This window comes from Dreissena polymorpha, chromosome 13, assembly GCF_020536995.1.
Source record: "Dreissena polymorpha isolate Duluth1 chromosome 13, UMN_Dpol_1.0, whole genome shotgun sequence".
NCBI lineage: Eukaryota > Metazoa > Mollusca > Bivalvia > Myida > Dreissenidae > Dreissena > Dreissena polymorpha.
Genome location: NC_068367.1, coordinates 38,600,768 through 38,617,883, shown reverse-complemented (window position 1 = coordinate 38,617,883; position 17,116 = coordinate 38,600,768). Strand labels below are relative to the sequence as shown.

The 17,116-nt window shown below is 35.4% G+C and overlaps 1 protein-coding gene across 2 annotated transcripts; it reads left to right on the top strand.

The window, feature by feature from the left end:
• The first annotated feature begins 2,532 nt into the window (after positions 1–2,532).
• LOC127856019 (uncharacterized) lies at positions 2,533–11,541 on the top strand. 2 transcript variants are annotated; one of them, XM_052391984.1, is made up of 8 exons: positions 2,533–2,658; positions 6,695–6,791; positions 7,879–7,994; positions 8,146–8,181; positions 8,426–8,605; positions 9,068–9,247; positions 9,526–9,708; positions 9,876–11,541. In XM_052391984.1, exons 1-8 carry the CDS (start codon positions 2,643–2,645, stop codon positions 10,304–10,306), a joined length of 1,239 nt encoding a protein of 412 aa, XP_052247944.1. In that variant the 5' UTR covers positions 2,533–2,642; the 3' UTR covers positions 10,307–11,541. The 2 variants fall into 2 exon arrangements, with proteins under 2 accessions (XP_052247944.1, XP_052247946.1); XM_052391986.1 differs by lacking the exon at positions 9,068–9,247.
• Positions 11,542–17,116: the final 5,575 nt, after the last annotated feature.

Below are 17,116 nucleotides of genomic sequence, written 5' to 3'. Positions count from 1 at the left end.
CACCCTCCACATTCACTTTGGTCTCATCCTTTAATCCACATAGCCTATCGTCCTGCTTAATCCTGTTCCTTATGTCATGCATGTCCTTCTCAGTGAGGGCTGTCATAGCGTATAGACAAAATACAGGCAGCCCGATTCATCGCGGATACATTTGGGGTGCAATATAAGCGTGTGCCAGAATGCGACTCATGCCAGTATTGGATATGAGAGTGGTCATAAGACCTGTTTGTAAACCGACATTGATTTTTGCAGGTTTTTTGCCCCGCTTGCCAGTTTCCAACTCCTCATACAGCTTATAGTATATGCTAACATACGAGCATGAGACACATTTTAGCCGCTCAATAGTGCCAAATCCCCAGTTCCGTGAGTTTTCCGTGTCAATCATGAGAAAGCCATGGCATGACGTCTCTTCCAGGTGCTTCCTTATCTCCTTATTGAACATGATACATAGTCCCTGGGGCCTATACAATTATATTTGTTAATAGGTTTGGATAAACCTTGTCTGACTCCGGGTTTGTGTACTCCTCAATCCGACTCCGTGTCTTGGTCCGTGGCCTCAGTGGTGAAGCGCTTGTGGGCGATCAATCAACGTCATGGAAGGTCAACACTTCATCAAGCTGGGAAATTCGATCCTGATAGTCATCCTCAGGAAGTCGAACAAATGAATGCTGCACAACAGAGGAATCATACCCAAATGACTTTCCCATCATGACATTAGTGAGGCCCTTCGCATAGGAATTGCTTAGCAAACATGCTTTTTTCTTGGAGACTCTGGGCATGTTTGCTACAATTCAAGCTTGCACCACTGGGTTTCAGAGAGAACACTGAATTAATTGTAGCCAACATGACTTATATATAGAAAAGAGACTGTCTGGAGGTGCGACAAACATCTCAGTGCATGAGAGCTGTAGAAGGAGCAATTAGCGCCTTTTAAGTGTGAATTTTAGGTAGCAGGCTTGTTTTTGGCTGCAAATTATGCCTTTCTTCATCATTCCATTCAATCTTTTGATTGCAGTTTGTATGTTTTAATTTTCAGTGAAGCTGTTAATAGAAATTTTCTTGAAAAACATGATTTTATAAGCTGTAAGTGAGTTTTTCATTGAAAAAATAGCTTATTATAAAAAAATCTCTTTTTTCATTAAAAAAGTGATCTGATTCACAATGAATACATTTATTTGGGCATTTTGCTGATGTATTGGTTAATGATGCATGCAGTGGTACCAGTTGTTGCCATTAAAGTAACGCGAAACAATTATTGGGGACAAAAAATCAGCTCTCAGGATTTAGACTGAAAATCATGTATTTCGACTTGGCCGCGCCCAATTTAGTCACCGCCGCTTTCAGTCGCCATTTTAAAGCCTTTACGCCTATTCGAATGATCTAAAATTGCACTTCCATTGTGGAAATAGTCTAAATCCTATGTGGAGAAAGTTTGAAGTAGATAGGACAAAGCTGAGTACCCTTTAAGGTTACATGACACTAAATCATTCGAAATTAGTGCCTATTTGTTAAGAGTTCCTTTTCTCTTCTTGAATAAAAGTCATTTAACAATGTCAGACATGTCTTTTGTGGTTATTTTTAATATCCTGTATGTGTCGGGAGTACTTTGTTGCCTTAGATTGGAAGCTCACTTAAAAGATAAACTTTTTTTTGGGGGGGAGGGGGAGGGGGGGGGTTCTTTTGCATGGGGTTTTGTCGCAATAAGGCTTCCGAAACACTGTGTTCTACGGTGGATGCGTTTCGACAGCGATTTACTTTCTTAGAAGTTGCGAGACGGTATATTTTTAATATCAATTATTTGAAGAGGGCAGATCCATCTTTAAAATGATACCATGTTCGGAAAAATTGATGCGTCGAAAAGGCAAGAAAAATTCTTTGAAAGTTGTCAGTTTCATAATGGGACCCTAGGGAATTGGAATTAGTGTTTTATTACCTTAAGTATCCGGTATTGTAAAGGCAAATGGTCACTTTCCATTAAGTTAAATAAAAGGTTTACGGCTGTTAATTATACTTTCTCTCCTGAATGTGTTTTTGTATTTCTCCATTCCTATTATATAGACTTCAGACTTTGGCTTACATTCTAAGGTATCTAATATAAAAGGTACAGCACATTTTTCTTGAAATCAATCCGTCGACTGAGAATTTCAATTGCAATTTATTTGTTGAAAACCTGATAGGTCAAATAAATGTTCGTGATATTTAAGACGACAACCAACAAACATATATCGTTTTCCGACATACTCCAAATTATTCAAAGGACCATAAGTTTTAAAGACGTAAGTAGAACGATTTTTTGACTTTCACGACAGCTCGCTATTACGATTTCTTTCCTTGTATACGGTAAAACTTGATACACTAAATTGGCTGATGAATTATCGGTTACCGGCATTTACGTATGATCATGTATAATTAGAAAAATTCAAGATGATTCAGTTTACAACGAGAGCTAGTCCTAAACGAATATAGTTTTACCTTCTTAATTATGACATATTAAAGTGTTACTTAATAGATCACTTTCTCTTTAAATGCGCCTTTAAATATTTCGAAATGTACTTATGAACTGCTTATATATATTAATGAACACGGGTAAACCCAGTATAACTAGATAACGGAAACCAAAGAGAGTTTAATCTTTATTAATTATGGCTTCAAGAAACTGTGAGTTAATTAGCTATAAGTTATTTTACTTTTAATATATTTATTCTCTTGAAAACATATGTGACTATACTTGTTAATGAAATTTAATAAACAAAAATTGTATTTTTCTTTTCATAAATATATTGAATCATTAAGGCAAACAAAACGGCTGACATTAAAGGAGTATCTGTTGATAACCATTGTTTAACCCATTTATGCCTAGCGTCTAGAAAAAAGGCCATGCCAAACAGCCTAGACCCAGATGAGACGCCGCATGACGCGGCGTCTTATCAGGGTCTGCGCTGTTTGCTAAAAGGAATTTCCGTAAGAAATATTCTAAATATAGAAATAAATATACTAGATAACCCTAATTTTGGAAATCAATTGATCCAATTTAGAAGGATGGAAGAGTCCACTAGGCATTAATGGGTTAAAATTCTTCGCATATAAAACTATTATCAATACAAATATTGTGTATGGAATGTATACAACCATATTGAATATTCCATTCATTAAAAAAGATTTGTGATTATTATGTGTTATGCTTAAAGCCACACACCTTGAAATGAAATACATGGCATAGTAAATTTAAGTACAAATAAAAAACATATTTTATCTATGCCAATAAGCAATATATCTGGTGGTTACAAGACAGAAATCCGTCTTTTTTGCGCTTTAAAACTTAAAAATAATCGCGTTTGTCGAAATGGACGTATACGTCTAGAAATCCTACTTTCGGTATTAAAAGTGGTACCGTTTGAAAAATAATAAAATAACTGACTTGCTATCTAGACTATAGATTTAATTAGTATGTCAATTATAATACATCTGGTGGTTACACTGTAGAAATCCGTCTTTTTTGCGCGTTAAAACTTAAAAATAATCGCGTTTGTCGAAATGGACGTATACGTCTAGAAATCCTACTTTCGGTATTAAAAGCGGTACCGTTTGAAAAATAATAAAATAACTGACTTGCTATCTAGACTATAGATTTAATTTTATCTATGTCAATTATAATACATCTGGTGGTTACACTGTAGAAATCCTTGTTTTTTTGCGCTTTAAAACGTAAAAATAATTGCGTTTGTCGAAATACTGGTATACGTATACGTATAGAAATCCTACTTTCGGTTTTAAAATTAAAACAAAATTATAAATTACTTGCAAAGTAGGCTATAGATTTAATGATAATTTTGCACAATTTCAAATTGCATCTATATGTATTGATTAACATGTATTTCATTTCAAGGTGTGTGGCTTTAACGCTCGGAAAAAATGTTTGCTATTGTTTACACACAAACACAAAACGTTTTCAGTGCCTTACCAAAGTTAACGTGCAGGAAATAATGTAAAATATCGGAAAATAGTTGAGCATATGTCAACTTTATACTTATTTTTATTTGTGAAACTTTAATTCACGGATATTTGGTTAAATGAAACTAACGAGTGTTAATGCACTACTGAATAGAAGCATATATAGATGATTTCTAAAATGGCGAATGAAATTTACACAATTTGTCTACAAACGTTTATCGCTTTATCGATAACTGTATATGAAAACTGGACTTAATTTACGGTTTTTGAACCATACAAATAAGGTTTTGATCATTCAAGTGAATAAACTGTTAAAAATCAGGTTTTATCTTGACCTAACATTTTAATTAAATGGGTTCCCAGTTGGGTTGGGCTTTTTATCATACCCAGGATTCCATTCAGTTCTATTCTAAACTTTATTATCGGGTAAGATAACGGGTGGTTAACCGAATGGAATCCTCCGCTTTAGAACGATAATTATCTAGTCACGGGTGTTTAAGTGTAATGATTTTTTTATTGTCTTTTATATCTATAGAAATGTTATGAAAGACTCCTTTGTGTTTTTTATGTATAGATTAAGAGTTGCTTTACGTGTTGATAACTCGCATGAATACACTGTCCAAATAAGTGTTCACGTTTACATGTACTTATGTTTTTTCAATAAATGGGTTCCCATTTGGCTTTATATCATGCACAGGATTCCATTCAGTTCTATTTTAAAGCCACAAACCTTGAAAGGAAATACATGTTAATCAATACATATAAATGCAATTTGAAACTGTGCAAAATCGTCATTAAATCTAAAGCCTAGTTAGCAAGTAATTTATAATTTACCAACGGTACCGCTTTTAAACCCGAAAGTAGGATTTCTATACGTATACGCCCATTTCGACAAACGCGATTGTTTTTTAATTTTAAAGCGCAAAAAAGACGGATTTCTACCTTGTAGCCACCAGATATATTCTAATTGGCACAAATAAAATTGAATCTATAGCCTAGTTAGCAAGTAATTTATTATTTTTCAAACGGTACCGCTTTTAAAACCCCAAGTAGGATTTCTAGACGTATACGTCCATTGCGAAAAAAAAGCGATTATTTTTTAGTTTTAAAGCTAAAAAATGACGGATTTTTACATTGTAACCACCAGATATATTCTAATTGGCATAGATAAAACTAATTATATAGCCTAGTTAGCAAGTTATTTATTATTTTTCAAACGGTACAGCTTTTAAACCGAAAGTAGGATTTCTAGACGTATACGTCCATTTCGACAAACGCGATTATTTTAAAGTTTTAAAGCGCACAAAAGCCGAATTTCTACCTTGTTACCACCAGATATATTCTAATTGGCATAAATAAAATATGTTTCTTATTTATACTTAAATTTACTATGTCAAATAAGGTGTGTGGCTATATCGGTTTAGATAGCGGGTGGATAACCGATGGGATCCTCCGCGTTAGAGTGATTTTAATCTAGTCACGGGTGTTTATGTCTACCGAAATATGATTTGTTGTTTTCATTTATAGATAAAATAAGCGTCGCATTTGTGTTGAACATGTATACATTCAGAGTTGTTATTCTCTGTGTGTACATGTACGTGTATTACGGGTTGTCACACAGTTGAGCTGATCGATATTAAGACTTATAAAACAGCAACATGTGTGTTAAATTTATTATTTCCTGTGTAAGCAACACACGAATCGAATGAAGTCAAATTCAAATAGTTTAATGTAAGTTAAACGAATTGAGTATTACCTTAACAATGCGTTTACACAGAGTCAAATGCCAAACGTACTCCTCGAGTGATAAAGGCATAATGTGAGTCGTGTCATACGTAGCTCCAGAAAAGCATGCGCATTTACGCAATCTGGTCTGGTGATATCCAGTCCACTGAGCCCACAAAACCTTGCGTAACCTAAAAGCGGGCATGGTAGGTCCTGACAAGACTGCGGAAATAAATAGTTCCTACAGTCGTACCAATCAAATTGTGGTACTGTATTCGCTGGTCTGGAGCTCCTTTGTCCGCATATGACTCAGGGGCCCATTTTATCAAAGATCGGACGACATTCTCACCTTACGATGCAATTTTCGAAGCGTCATAAATACTTAACCGTCACATTTATAATTACTTTTGTTGAACATTTCCATTCATTTTCAAAGAAACTGTAAAATATCCTTTATATTTGAAACATACAAGTCATAATCACGTAAATTTTAAAATTACAAAATTCAATCGTAAGTTAACATTTTCGTACGATCTTTGATAAGACGGACCCCAGAACCTTTTTTCTAATGACGAGGCTCATTAACCATGAAGATGATTTAATTACACGTGTATCATACACGTTGTTTACCAATTTAAATAATATTTGCGATTCATCTTTAAATCAGGTCACACTACGCTGTCAACTGGAATGACTATGTGTCCAATTAGCGATTTTGTATGATGTCTTATGCGTATTGATGTAGTGACTGTTGAATTGGAAAACGGTGTTTCCACTAGAAATTTATTATAATGATTATAATGAGAAACAAATTAAACTTGCGTTTCTTTAGTAAGATATTGTATGTGCTCAATCGGCCTTCGTAAGAATTGAAAATATATGCAAACTCCTACTTTGATATGAAAGGAGACTTTTCAAATTGAAAAGGAACTAAATAATAACAGTTTATCAAAACCTCATGCATATAGGAACATAGTTTTTTATCTAATATTTACATATTTTGTTTATATTTGAAAAGGTGTTTTCGGAGTCCTTATATGTTGTTGCTTGGTGGGGAGTTGTACGGCCAACACATACGCTGAGCCCTACAGTTGCTATGTGGATGTGTGCAACGAGTAAGTACACAAAGACCTTAAATAATACTTCTCGGTTTAGACCTTTTCTCAACATAATTGTTTAATAAACATTGTTACATACGCAAATGTATAATTATTAAGTGTTATAAGTAATTATATGTTGCATATAATAATGCAATTTGACGTTATGCATCGACCTCGAACTACACAATATTAAACACAAAAAAAGTTTCACTTTAAAAAGAAACACCACTAGTTCACTCTTCAGTCAAAACAATACAATCAGAAACCTGTTTTGGAAAAGTAATCTAGACATAATAGTTTAATTGTTTATAATAAAACAAAACGTGTGCTATTCACATGTCTATCGATTTGTTTCCCATAATTTAAAATTAGTTTTGAAAAAACATATTTTAATTAAAGTGAAATTTATAACTAGTTATGGTCGGTGTATTGAACATACAGAAAATGATTCTTATAATTCTCAATTTCTTCATGATGGATTTAATTTGATATTGCGTACTTTTAAGATGAAGCATGTTGTTTTTTTTAAACAATTTACCTTAAATGAAACTATTTGGCTGAGCTTATTTGTTGGGCTGAAGATTGACATGCGCAACAAGCTTTTGTAATTTGGCCTTTTACAACCTTGCTACGGATTCTTCGTTCATTGCTCGACGATTCATCTGAATGTAAACATTACATGATGTTATGTTTCTTAAGCTTGTTGATCAAGAGGAGATGTAGTTGATACTCGTTTTGGATTCATTTAATCGTGCCTCAGAATGTGGTGCGCTGGTGTGTATAGGCAATACAATTTTTTTTATTTCGTTTTAATTTATAGTTTATTACTATGAAGATAACTTGTATGCACAATTAAATTATACATAATTACTTCTGGGCCATGTGTGAGGTTTGGGGCTCCTTAAAACCAGTTTAAACCACTCGTGTGATTGCATTGACCGTTCTAAGTCGGTGACCCCAGTTATGATCAATGTTGTGCGTTCGTTATATACATGTCAGTTTTGTGTATTAAATTTGTGTTTTTCACTGTTTGACATAAGTAAAGGACTGTAAAATAAGGATGTCCACTCCTGTGGGTGCAGCTGTTCTATTTGTGTTTAAGGGGCTCCGACGCGCAGTTCTGTGACGAAGTCATAAGGCACTGTCGTTTGTGTGATGAAGTGAGGGACGACTGTTTTTCAAGACTGCAAACTTGTAACTGCTCACAATTCTGTTCCGGTAACTACACATGTTTATTTACCTTAAATCATCGCTTAAATGCAGAAACGATACATTAATGCTAGTCCCCACTGCGTAACATTTTATTGTATGTATTGATTTTAAATTCCTATCTTTCATAATGATCTTCCTATTTCTGATTTCTTTTCAGAACATAAGTTAAGACTGGACATAGAAAAGCTTCGAGGTACTGCATAACGTTTTATAGCGTTTATTTGATGAATGGGAAACTGCAATTTTATAAAATTTAATTTACATATTATTTTGCAATTTCATTGACTTATCAATCAGTTCGAATAATTAATGGGAATACAACTGTCAAACGTCCAGCAGGCTACATGGCTACAATGCCTAGCTTACCGAATTCCTAAAAGAACTTTTTATCAAATCTCAATGTGCGACCAACATTACGGTGGTGACACATGTTGCAGTTGGGGGATGCCAGGTACCTTCTCCGCCACAACATGGTCGGTATGCTGTCAATACCACCACAGTACCACTCGGAGCTACGTTGACAGTCGTTTGCGATGCAGAATATACTGTTCGAAACGAACACCCTATGAGATGTAGTAATTTCTCGACGTGGACTGGATCTCCGACGACGTGTGAAGGTTACCTCTTAATTAATAGTTAATGATTTACACTGCTCATGACTGTAATGCAAACGATGAACACTATATCGTAAAATATTGTAAGTTTTACATGTCATTTGTGATAATTTGTAAGATCAGTTTTCGATAAGCGTGTCAACCTAAAGAATTAGAACAAACACACGAACATATAAAGTAATCGTTAACTACGTTACTTTTCTTCTCAAAATAGATTTAAAAAAAACTAATTGATTTTATTTATATATGGGAAGCTGTTATAACACTATTGTACTTTACATAATCTTTTTGCCTAACAAGCAATTTCATACGCATATCAGTTTCGAATTATTATGACTATTGTAATATAATGGTCAAACATCAATAAAGCTACATGACTACCATGCCTAGATTACCGAATTTTTTAACGCACGTCTATCAAATCTCAACGTGCGACCAACATTACGGTGGTGACACATGTTGCAGTTGGGGGATGCCAGGTACCTTCTCCGCCACAACATGGCCGGTATAATGTCAATACCACCACAGTACCACTCGGAGCTACGTTGACAGTCATTTGCGAAGCAGAATATACTGTTCGAAACGAACACCCTATGAGATGTAGTAATTTCTCGACGTGGACTGGATCTCCGACGACGTGTGAAGGTTTCCTCTTAAAATGTTATTAATAGTTAATGATTTACACTGCTCATGACTGTAATGCAAACGATGAACACTATATATCGTAAAATAATGTTAGTTTTTACATGTCACTTGTGATAAGTTGTAAGTTCAGTTTTCGATAAGCGTGTCAACTTAAGAATATGAACAAACAAAGGAACGTTAAAAGTGATCGTTTACCACAAAATCTCTTCTTACAACAGAATTTCACAACTAATTGATTTTTTATGCTGTTATACTATTTTGATATTTACTTTTTTTAGGGTCGCAAACCGATTGGCAAACGAGGGCTCTAATTGCTGTTGTGGTTATTCTATGCATATCCCTTGTTATGAATATAACATGCTTGGTGCAAAAGTACCGAAACAAATGTTTGTTTAAACGAGAGAAAGAAAGAAGTCAAGCTAATAACGAGCACCAACCACTAATGAGTCGCAACAAAATAGGTAACATTGATGTTTTCTTCTTGATGTCATTCTTTTGCTAATTTCTTTGGAATTCTTTAGTAATATTATTTAGTATGGTTTAACATCTTAACAATGTTTATCTATGCTATTCTACAAAAAATACACAGAGTATTATCATGGTGTTTTATTTTATTTACATACAAAAGAATCACAGACTGACATAAACACAGCTCTACCGTCAGCGCCTCCAATGCAAACCGGACTTGATGTAGAAGGTAGTTTGAACAACGGCAATTGCAGACACGATACGAACACAGCTACAAACCCTGATAAAGACCATATTTCATGTACATGTATCAACAGTGAAGACGAAACTAGCGGAATAAAAAATAGTTCAAATGCATCTGATGGAAAAATGTTATTTCAAATTTATTTAATAACGGGCACCCCTGAACCAACGAATCAATCTCCGAAGGAACCAGACGGTGTGGCAAAACAACCAGATAACTTTTCCGTCGCCGATCAGCCGGACTCAAAGATTATAACAAAGTCAATGGGAGGCAGTATACCTGATGCTTCACCAAAAGGCCCAGTGGTTCAACCAGAAGGTGAAGGACTCGGATCGTGGGACCCTTAATCATGGTGACATTATAATCGGTCTTTTGTGGAAAAAATTCAATCAAATTTGAACTGAAAATGACTCAACACACAAAGCTTCAATAGCACAATCATTTATACTAATTCGTTTTAAAATGATCGTGTTGAACGCGTGAAACCGTGCCAAATAAGCAATCATTCCTTTATTAATGTTGATGATATATACATGATGCAAAATACTGTTATAATTCGTATCAATCCCTGAAGAAACAAGACGGTGTGGCTAAACAACCAGATAACCTTTATCATGCCGTCTCCGATCAGACGGAATCAAGGTATATAACAAAGTTAATGGGAGGCAGTATACCTTATGCTTCAACAAAAGGTCCTGTGACCCAGCCAGTAGATGAAGGATTCGGATCGTGGGGAAATTGATCTCATTGATATTCGAATCAGTGTTTTGTGCACAACGTTAAATACAATTTTAACTGTAAATGACTGCAACCACAAAGTTTTGATAAAATAATGTTTTTGTATTAATACGTTTTAAAAATGTTGTATCATTTAACGCATACAACTGTACAAAATGAACAAGCCTTAATTCAGCACATAAAAACAATTAAGTATCAAATTTAATACGCACATTTCAGCAGAAATACATACACATAAATTATTGTAGTTCCTTCATTATTTGTTCAAAACAGTGCTACGTTTGCTTGTTTTCACATTATTGACATTGGATTTCATGTGAAATCGTTGTTTACTTACCGATGCTTCATTTAAAGGTGCCTACTGAGCTTTCATGTTGCTTTCATATATTATTGGAAGAAGCTTAATTGCTGTTTATCGGTTATTTTTTAGAAATTGTAAGTGCATTGACAACTCGAATTTTGGTAACGGATCCAATCTTTTGAATTTAAATACGTATATGTTTATTTTTGTTTATTACTGTCTTTGTTTTTGTTTCTTTATTAATTATTTGTTCATTATATTGTTTGCCTTTGAATGAATTGCTTAACGGGCCTGTATTTCTATATTTAATCGATTGATTTAACTAATGTTTTTTTTCAACCAAACAAATTGTATGAAAACGAATTCTTCTTTATTGACTATCAACATGACTTTGTATTATGAATTATAATAGTTGATGAGATGACGTCAAACACGGTAAAACAATGTTTGTTATAAGCTGAACAATCATATGTAAATAAAGTCATATGTAAATGTTTTTGTTTTTAAAATGTATTTCGAGTATTTATAAATTGCACTAATTAAGTCAAAGATGTTTTACATAACATATGAATTGAGATTGTTCACACATTGTGTGTGCAGACCTTTATTTAGAAGATTGTCGTTAGAATTCTTGCATTACCATTTTAACCATGTGACCCCGTAAGTAATGTTAACATGTTGTTTTCTTTTATTTCAATGATCATTTATTGGTAACATTACGACAGATCATCATCTTATATATGATTTTAATCGACACAACAACAAGCCCGTTTGTGATTTCTGGTTTGCTATGACCTACTTATTCTCTTTCCACTTGATGCGCGGAGTAAATATCATACAAAATGTGCATACTTTTACATGCAGTTGAATACGTGTATTTCTATGGACACAGCGCTACTGAATCAGTTGCTTATACACAAAAGACATAAGCAACTATGGCAATAGTGGTGACTAGAACAAAATGAAAAGTATTGTGTAAACCACGAATGACGAAAAAAGAAAAGTTCTAAAATACCGTGTTTTTTTACAATTATTAGTTTATATGGATTAAAATATCGCGACTGGTATATAACATTTTATGTTAACTTTATTTTTGTATTTATTAATTTTTACTGGGTATGCAGACCAGGTAACTACCAGTTAACTATGAATAACGCAAGTAGATTGATAATCATCGTCACGTGGTACACCCAAATTATGCATGCGTTGTGAATTGTATATAGTTTATATATAAAATGAACAATCTACTTGCGATATTTATAGTGTGTATATCGTTATGTCACCTATTTTCGCGATGTACTTTCGATTTCAAATCGAGAAATTTTATTACCGAATATACTGAAAATATTCAAGTAATGTAATATACCAGTCGTGATGTTTTAATCAATATAAACTAATAATTGTAAAAAAAATACGGTATTTTAGAACTTTTCTTTCTTCGTCATTCGTGGTTTATAGTCCCTTTAAATGATGAATACTTAACAAACTTAAAGTTCAGAATTTGTGTTCTTGTTTTTTTTTTAAATCAACAATTCACCTGTTTTGAAAAAACATTATCAAAGTATCCTATATACTTGCCATCGTTCCACTTAATTAAAGCGAGTATATACGATTTTGTCAGATGTTTTAAAACAGATGGAAGGATGATGAATACATCACAAGAATAAAAGTTAAGAGGAACCAGTAACATAAAATAAACGAAAATATACTTTTATTCACTTGTACATAATGTTCTGCTGAATAGCAGAATAAACCTACACAAAATTTCTTTAAAGGGACTTGTTCACAGTTTATTGAAATGAGATTTTTTTTCAACTTTTTGTCACAGATTCGTGAAATTAATTAACAATGTACACCAGTGATAAAGTATGTGATGAGGACAATGCAAAACAACTCTGCAGTCTCAGCTGGCATATGGAAAAGCCGATGCTGGTATAGTAAAGTATGAAGCTTGGATACTAAAAGACAGCGGTTTTTTCAAGGACATTGGAAGAGGAATTAAAGAACTGTGATGCCCAATGCTTTTCGCCAGTACAATATCAAGCAGACGTACAATATAGGTACTCCAGTGGCGTGATCGAGGAAGTTATTTTGAAACAAGAGGACATACGAGGCCTCGTGAACTTATCGACAATTCCACAACGCCTCCTACGTCAGCTCTGGCAGAAGGTAGAGCATTCGGTAAAATGCCGCTCAAAATTAAAGTGCGGGCTGCAACTGAAAGTCACTCTCTCAGAAAAGGTAGCTCGTGATTACTATCGAAAGTTACACACTATATTCAAGAGAGACCGCTTGTGACTCAGTAACTGGCGAATGGTCAACATGTCATGGTGAGATTTGTTGAGGCATGGCGAGCCTCGTTGATGTTATTATTGGGTATGAAAACCAGGATTAGTATTTCGGGTATATACGCAACATGCAGGAATTGCCTTGTGTTTTGGCTCTTATATTGATGCGTACATTATCTCAGGAAGAGATTCGCTATTGCGTTAGCTCTTGTTGAAGTTTGCCTATGTACAGTTTTAGGGTTAGTTGTACTGTTTGGTTTTATTAGTTGTTTTTTTTTAATTTTGGAATCATGTGGGGACGGTAAGTCGGCTGTGTACATAATGTTTCGAAAGGTTTCGATGTCGAATTAGATGCTTTGCGTTTCTCCACTGTTACATTATCATAACCTCTCTTAGTTTTTCATTTGCAAAGGAAACAATATGGAAGTGTTACTTGAATTTTACAAAGTAATTCAATTGTCTTGCCTGATGTGATTTATAACGCATCGTTAAAACATTTTAGTACGGAAGGCATTCGGTAATGTTCGTCAAACGAAGGAAATTCTGAAACCTCGGTTATTTCCGACTCGTGACTTTCCGATTCGTTGACTAGGTGGCGCTCGGTTCGTCAGTATATAAAGGCTTGCAAATTGGCAAGCTGGTCATTTCTCCTACGAATGCGAGCGGGACAACGTCTGAAGAGAAGGGACTGTACATTGATCATTTGATCATTTGGGGTGACAAAGAGCTAGAAGATCATTGAAGTTTTTATATATTGAACGAACTAGCTTCGTGAAGGCAACGGACAAAAAACCTCCCGTCAGTATTATAGAGGCCGGACAAAAACCCTTCCATGAAAAAATGGGGCCGGACATATCCCCTCCCATGAAAAAACGGGGTCGGACAAAAGCCCTGCCGTGAAATCTGAGCCACGAATTTCAGTACCAAAGATTAATTAAATAAGTAATTCAAACAAATTAGTTACATGCAAACGCATTGTTAATTGTTAACAGAATTTCACTTTCATTTTCGCAAGGTTTTCAGAAAGTCCCCGGGAAGCATGAATGCACGTATGACGCGATTAAGCGTGTCTCTGTAACGTATTACATTCAATTTAAATTTAAATTCACTTGTCTATAAATGACCTCATTTTATGTTTTAATTGATGTTGTTATTATATTTGATTATCGGATATATATGCACATTAGAAAAGCGGTATGTATACAGTTAATAGATATACATTTCTTCTTTCAATTTCACACCTCGGAAAACACAAAACACACAAATGGTATTTTTTTTGGATTAATGAATGCAACACTGTGTAGAACAATTACATTTGTCGGTGTTTAACTGCTTTCACGGGAGGACATTTGTAAGCTCCCATTTTTTTAATGGGAGGGTTTTTGTCCGCTCCCGTTTTTTCATGGGAGGGTTTTGTCCGCCCCCTATGAAAAAGACGGGAGGGTTTTTGTCTGAGAGGGGTTTTGTCCGTATTCCCTTTTTTTATTGCATATATCGTGCTTAAGGTCGATTCCGGGGGATAACTCTTGTTCGTCCGAAAGGGGCCCTTAAAGGGGCATACCCACTAACTGGCATAATGACGCGTAATACGCTAAATAGGCTGCACCTGAATCCGACCCTTACTAAAATTCACGGCCGAAACTATGTCAGCCCGACAGGCAGTCGACGGCAGGTCAGCGTGCACTAGGTCACTTCCGGGGGATTACTCTTGTTGGTCCGAAAGGGGCCCTTAAAGGGGCATACCCGCTCACTGGCAAATGAAGCATACGAGAAATATGTTAAATAGGCTGCAAGCACGGCCGATCCTCATTAAAAGTACCGGCCGAAACTAGTTCAGCCCGATAGGCAGTCGACGTCTCGTCAACGTGCACTAGGTCGCTTTCGCGGGATAACTCTTGTTCGTCCGAAAGGGGCCCTTAAAGGGGCATTCCCACTCACTGGCAAAATGACGCGTAATACGCTAAATAGGCTGCACCTGAATCCGACCCTAATAAAAATTCACGGCCGAAACCATGTCAGCCTGACAGACAGTCGTCGGTAGGTCAGCGTGCACTAGGTCACGTCCGGGGGATAACTCTTGTTGGTCCGAAAGGGGCCCTTAAAGAGGCATACCCGCTCACTGGGAAATGACGCATACAAGAAATAGGCTTAATAGGCTGCATGCACGGCCGACCCTAATTAGAAATCCCGGCCGAAACTAGTTCAGCCCGATAGGCAGTCGACGGCTGGTCAGCGTGCACTAGGTCGCTTCCGGGGATAACTCCTATTTGTCCCAAAGGGGCCCTTAAAGGGGCATTCCCACTCACTGGCAATATGACGCGTAATATGCTAAATATGCTGTACCTGACTCCGACCCTCATTAAAAGTCCCGGCCGAAACTAGGTCTGCTCGACAGGCAGTCGACGGCAGGTCAGCGTGCACTAGGTCGCTTCCGGGAGATAACTCTTGTTTGTCCGAAAGGGGCCCTTAAAGGGACATACCCGCTCACTGGGAAACGACGCATACGAGAAATAGGCTAAATAGGCTGCATGTGCTAACCTATATACTAAACTTGTTAAAAAGGCTAAATAGACTGAATAGGTAGCTAAATAGGCTAAATAGGATGCATGTTTCAACCTATGTACTAAAAATTGCTAAATAGGCTTAATAGGCTGAAAAGGGTGCTAAATAAGCTAAATAGGATGTTTTTTTCAACCTGTGTACTTAACTTGTTAAATAGACTAAATAGGTTTAAAAGGGTGCTAAATAGGCTAAATATGCTAAAAAGGATTATGTTATACCCTATTTACTTGCTAAATAGGCTAAATAGGCTAACTTCACACACGTGATTTTTTTACTCAGAAGTGCTGGCCGTAGCGGCTATAGCGATTGTGGCGGTATGGTGATGTCCCGAAAGGGCATCAAACATCCGGTAACACAGGTGCGCAGTATCCAGCGTCAAATGACACAGAGGGTTCGAAGATCCAGGGTTGGCCAAGAGATAAAGTGTTAAAATATAATAGTTTAATATTGTTCTTTGCGACATTGCTCTCTTGGTATTATTTGTATTCTTTTGTTTCATTAAATTAATAGTTCTTCAACATGATGCAAGGGAGATTTAGTCAATTGTTTAAGGCTTGTCTTACGCACGGTTAATCAAATTTTATCCGTGCTATTTATTTCCACTAAACGATCAAAATCGTCAAGGACTATGTTTGTGTCGTACAGATACGTGTAAGAAAATGAGAATGTCTGGACAATGTGCATCATACACTTAAGTGTGTCAGTATACTACTTCCAGCTACAACTTCATAGATAAATGACATTTTATGTTATAACTAAATACTTTATATTTCTAATTATTCTTTAATACTCACTAATATTTAAAATATTCATTAATTTACTATTTCCCACTATAATTATTGTGCCATGCTTTAATATTAGTATGTTTGTGTCAGGTGCTCTTATAAATGCGCAAGTGTTTTGCCTCCTTGGACAAAAGAGTTGCGTTTAAATGCCATTAAGTATGTGTTTTAAATACATGTATTCATTATTAACATTATGTTATGTATAAACGCCCAGTTTTCTCTTGGCAGGATTCTCGTATTAACCCTAAAATCGAACTAATATACATACAATATGTGTTTTCTTAATACTTGTTCAAATGAATGTCGATACCAATACAACTTGAACTTGCAATTAATTTAGATATAAACTGCGATACCCTTCATAAACATTAAATAAAAATAGGGGATCGAGAATGATTTTTAGAAAATAGCGTTTCTTAAATGTCATATTATGTTTTTACGTAACTATTTTGGGAATGCAGAAAACTTTTTTTAAATATATTA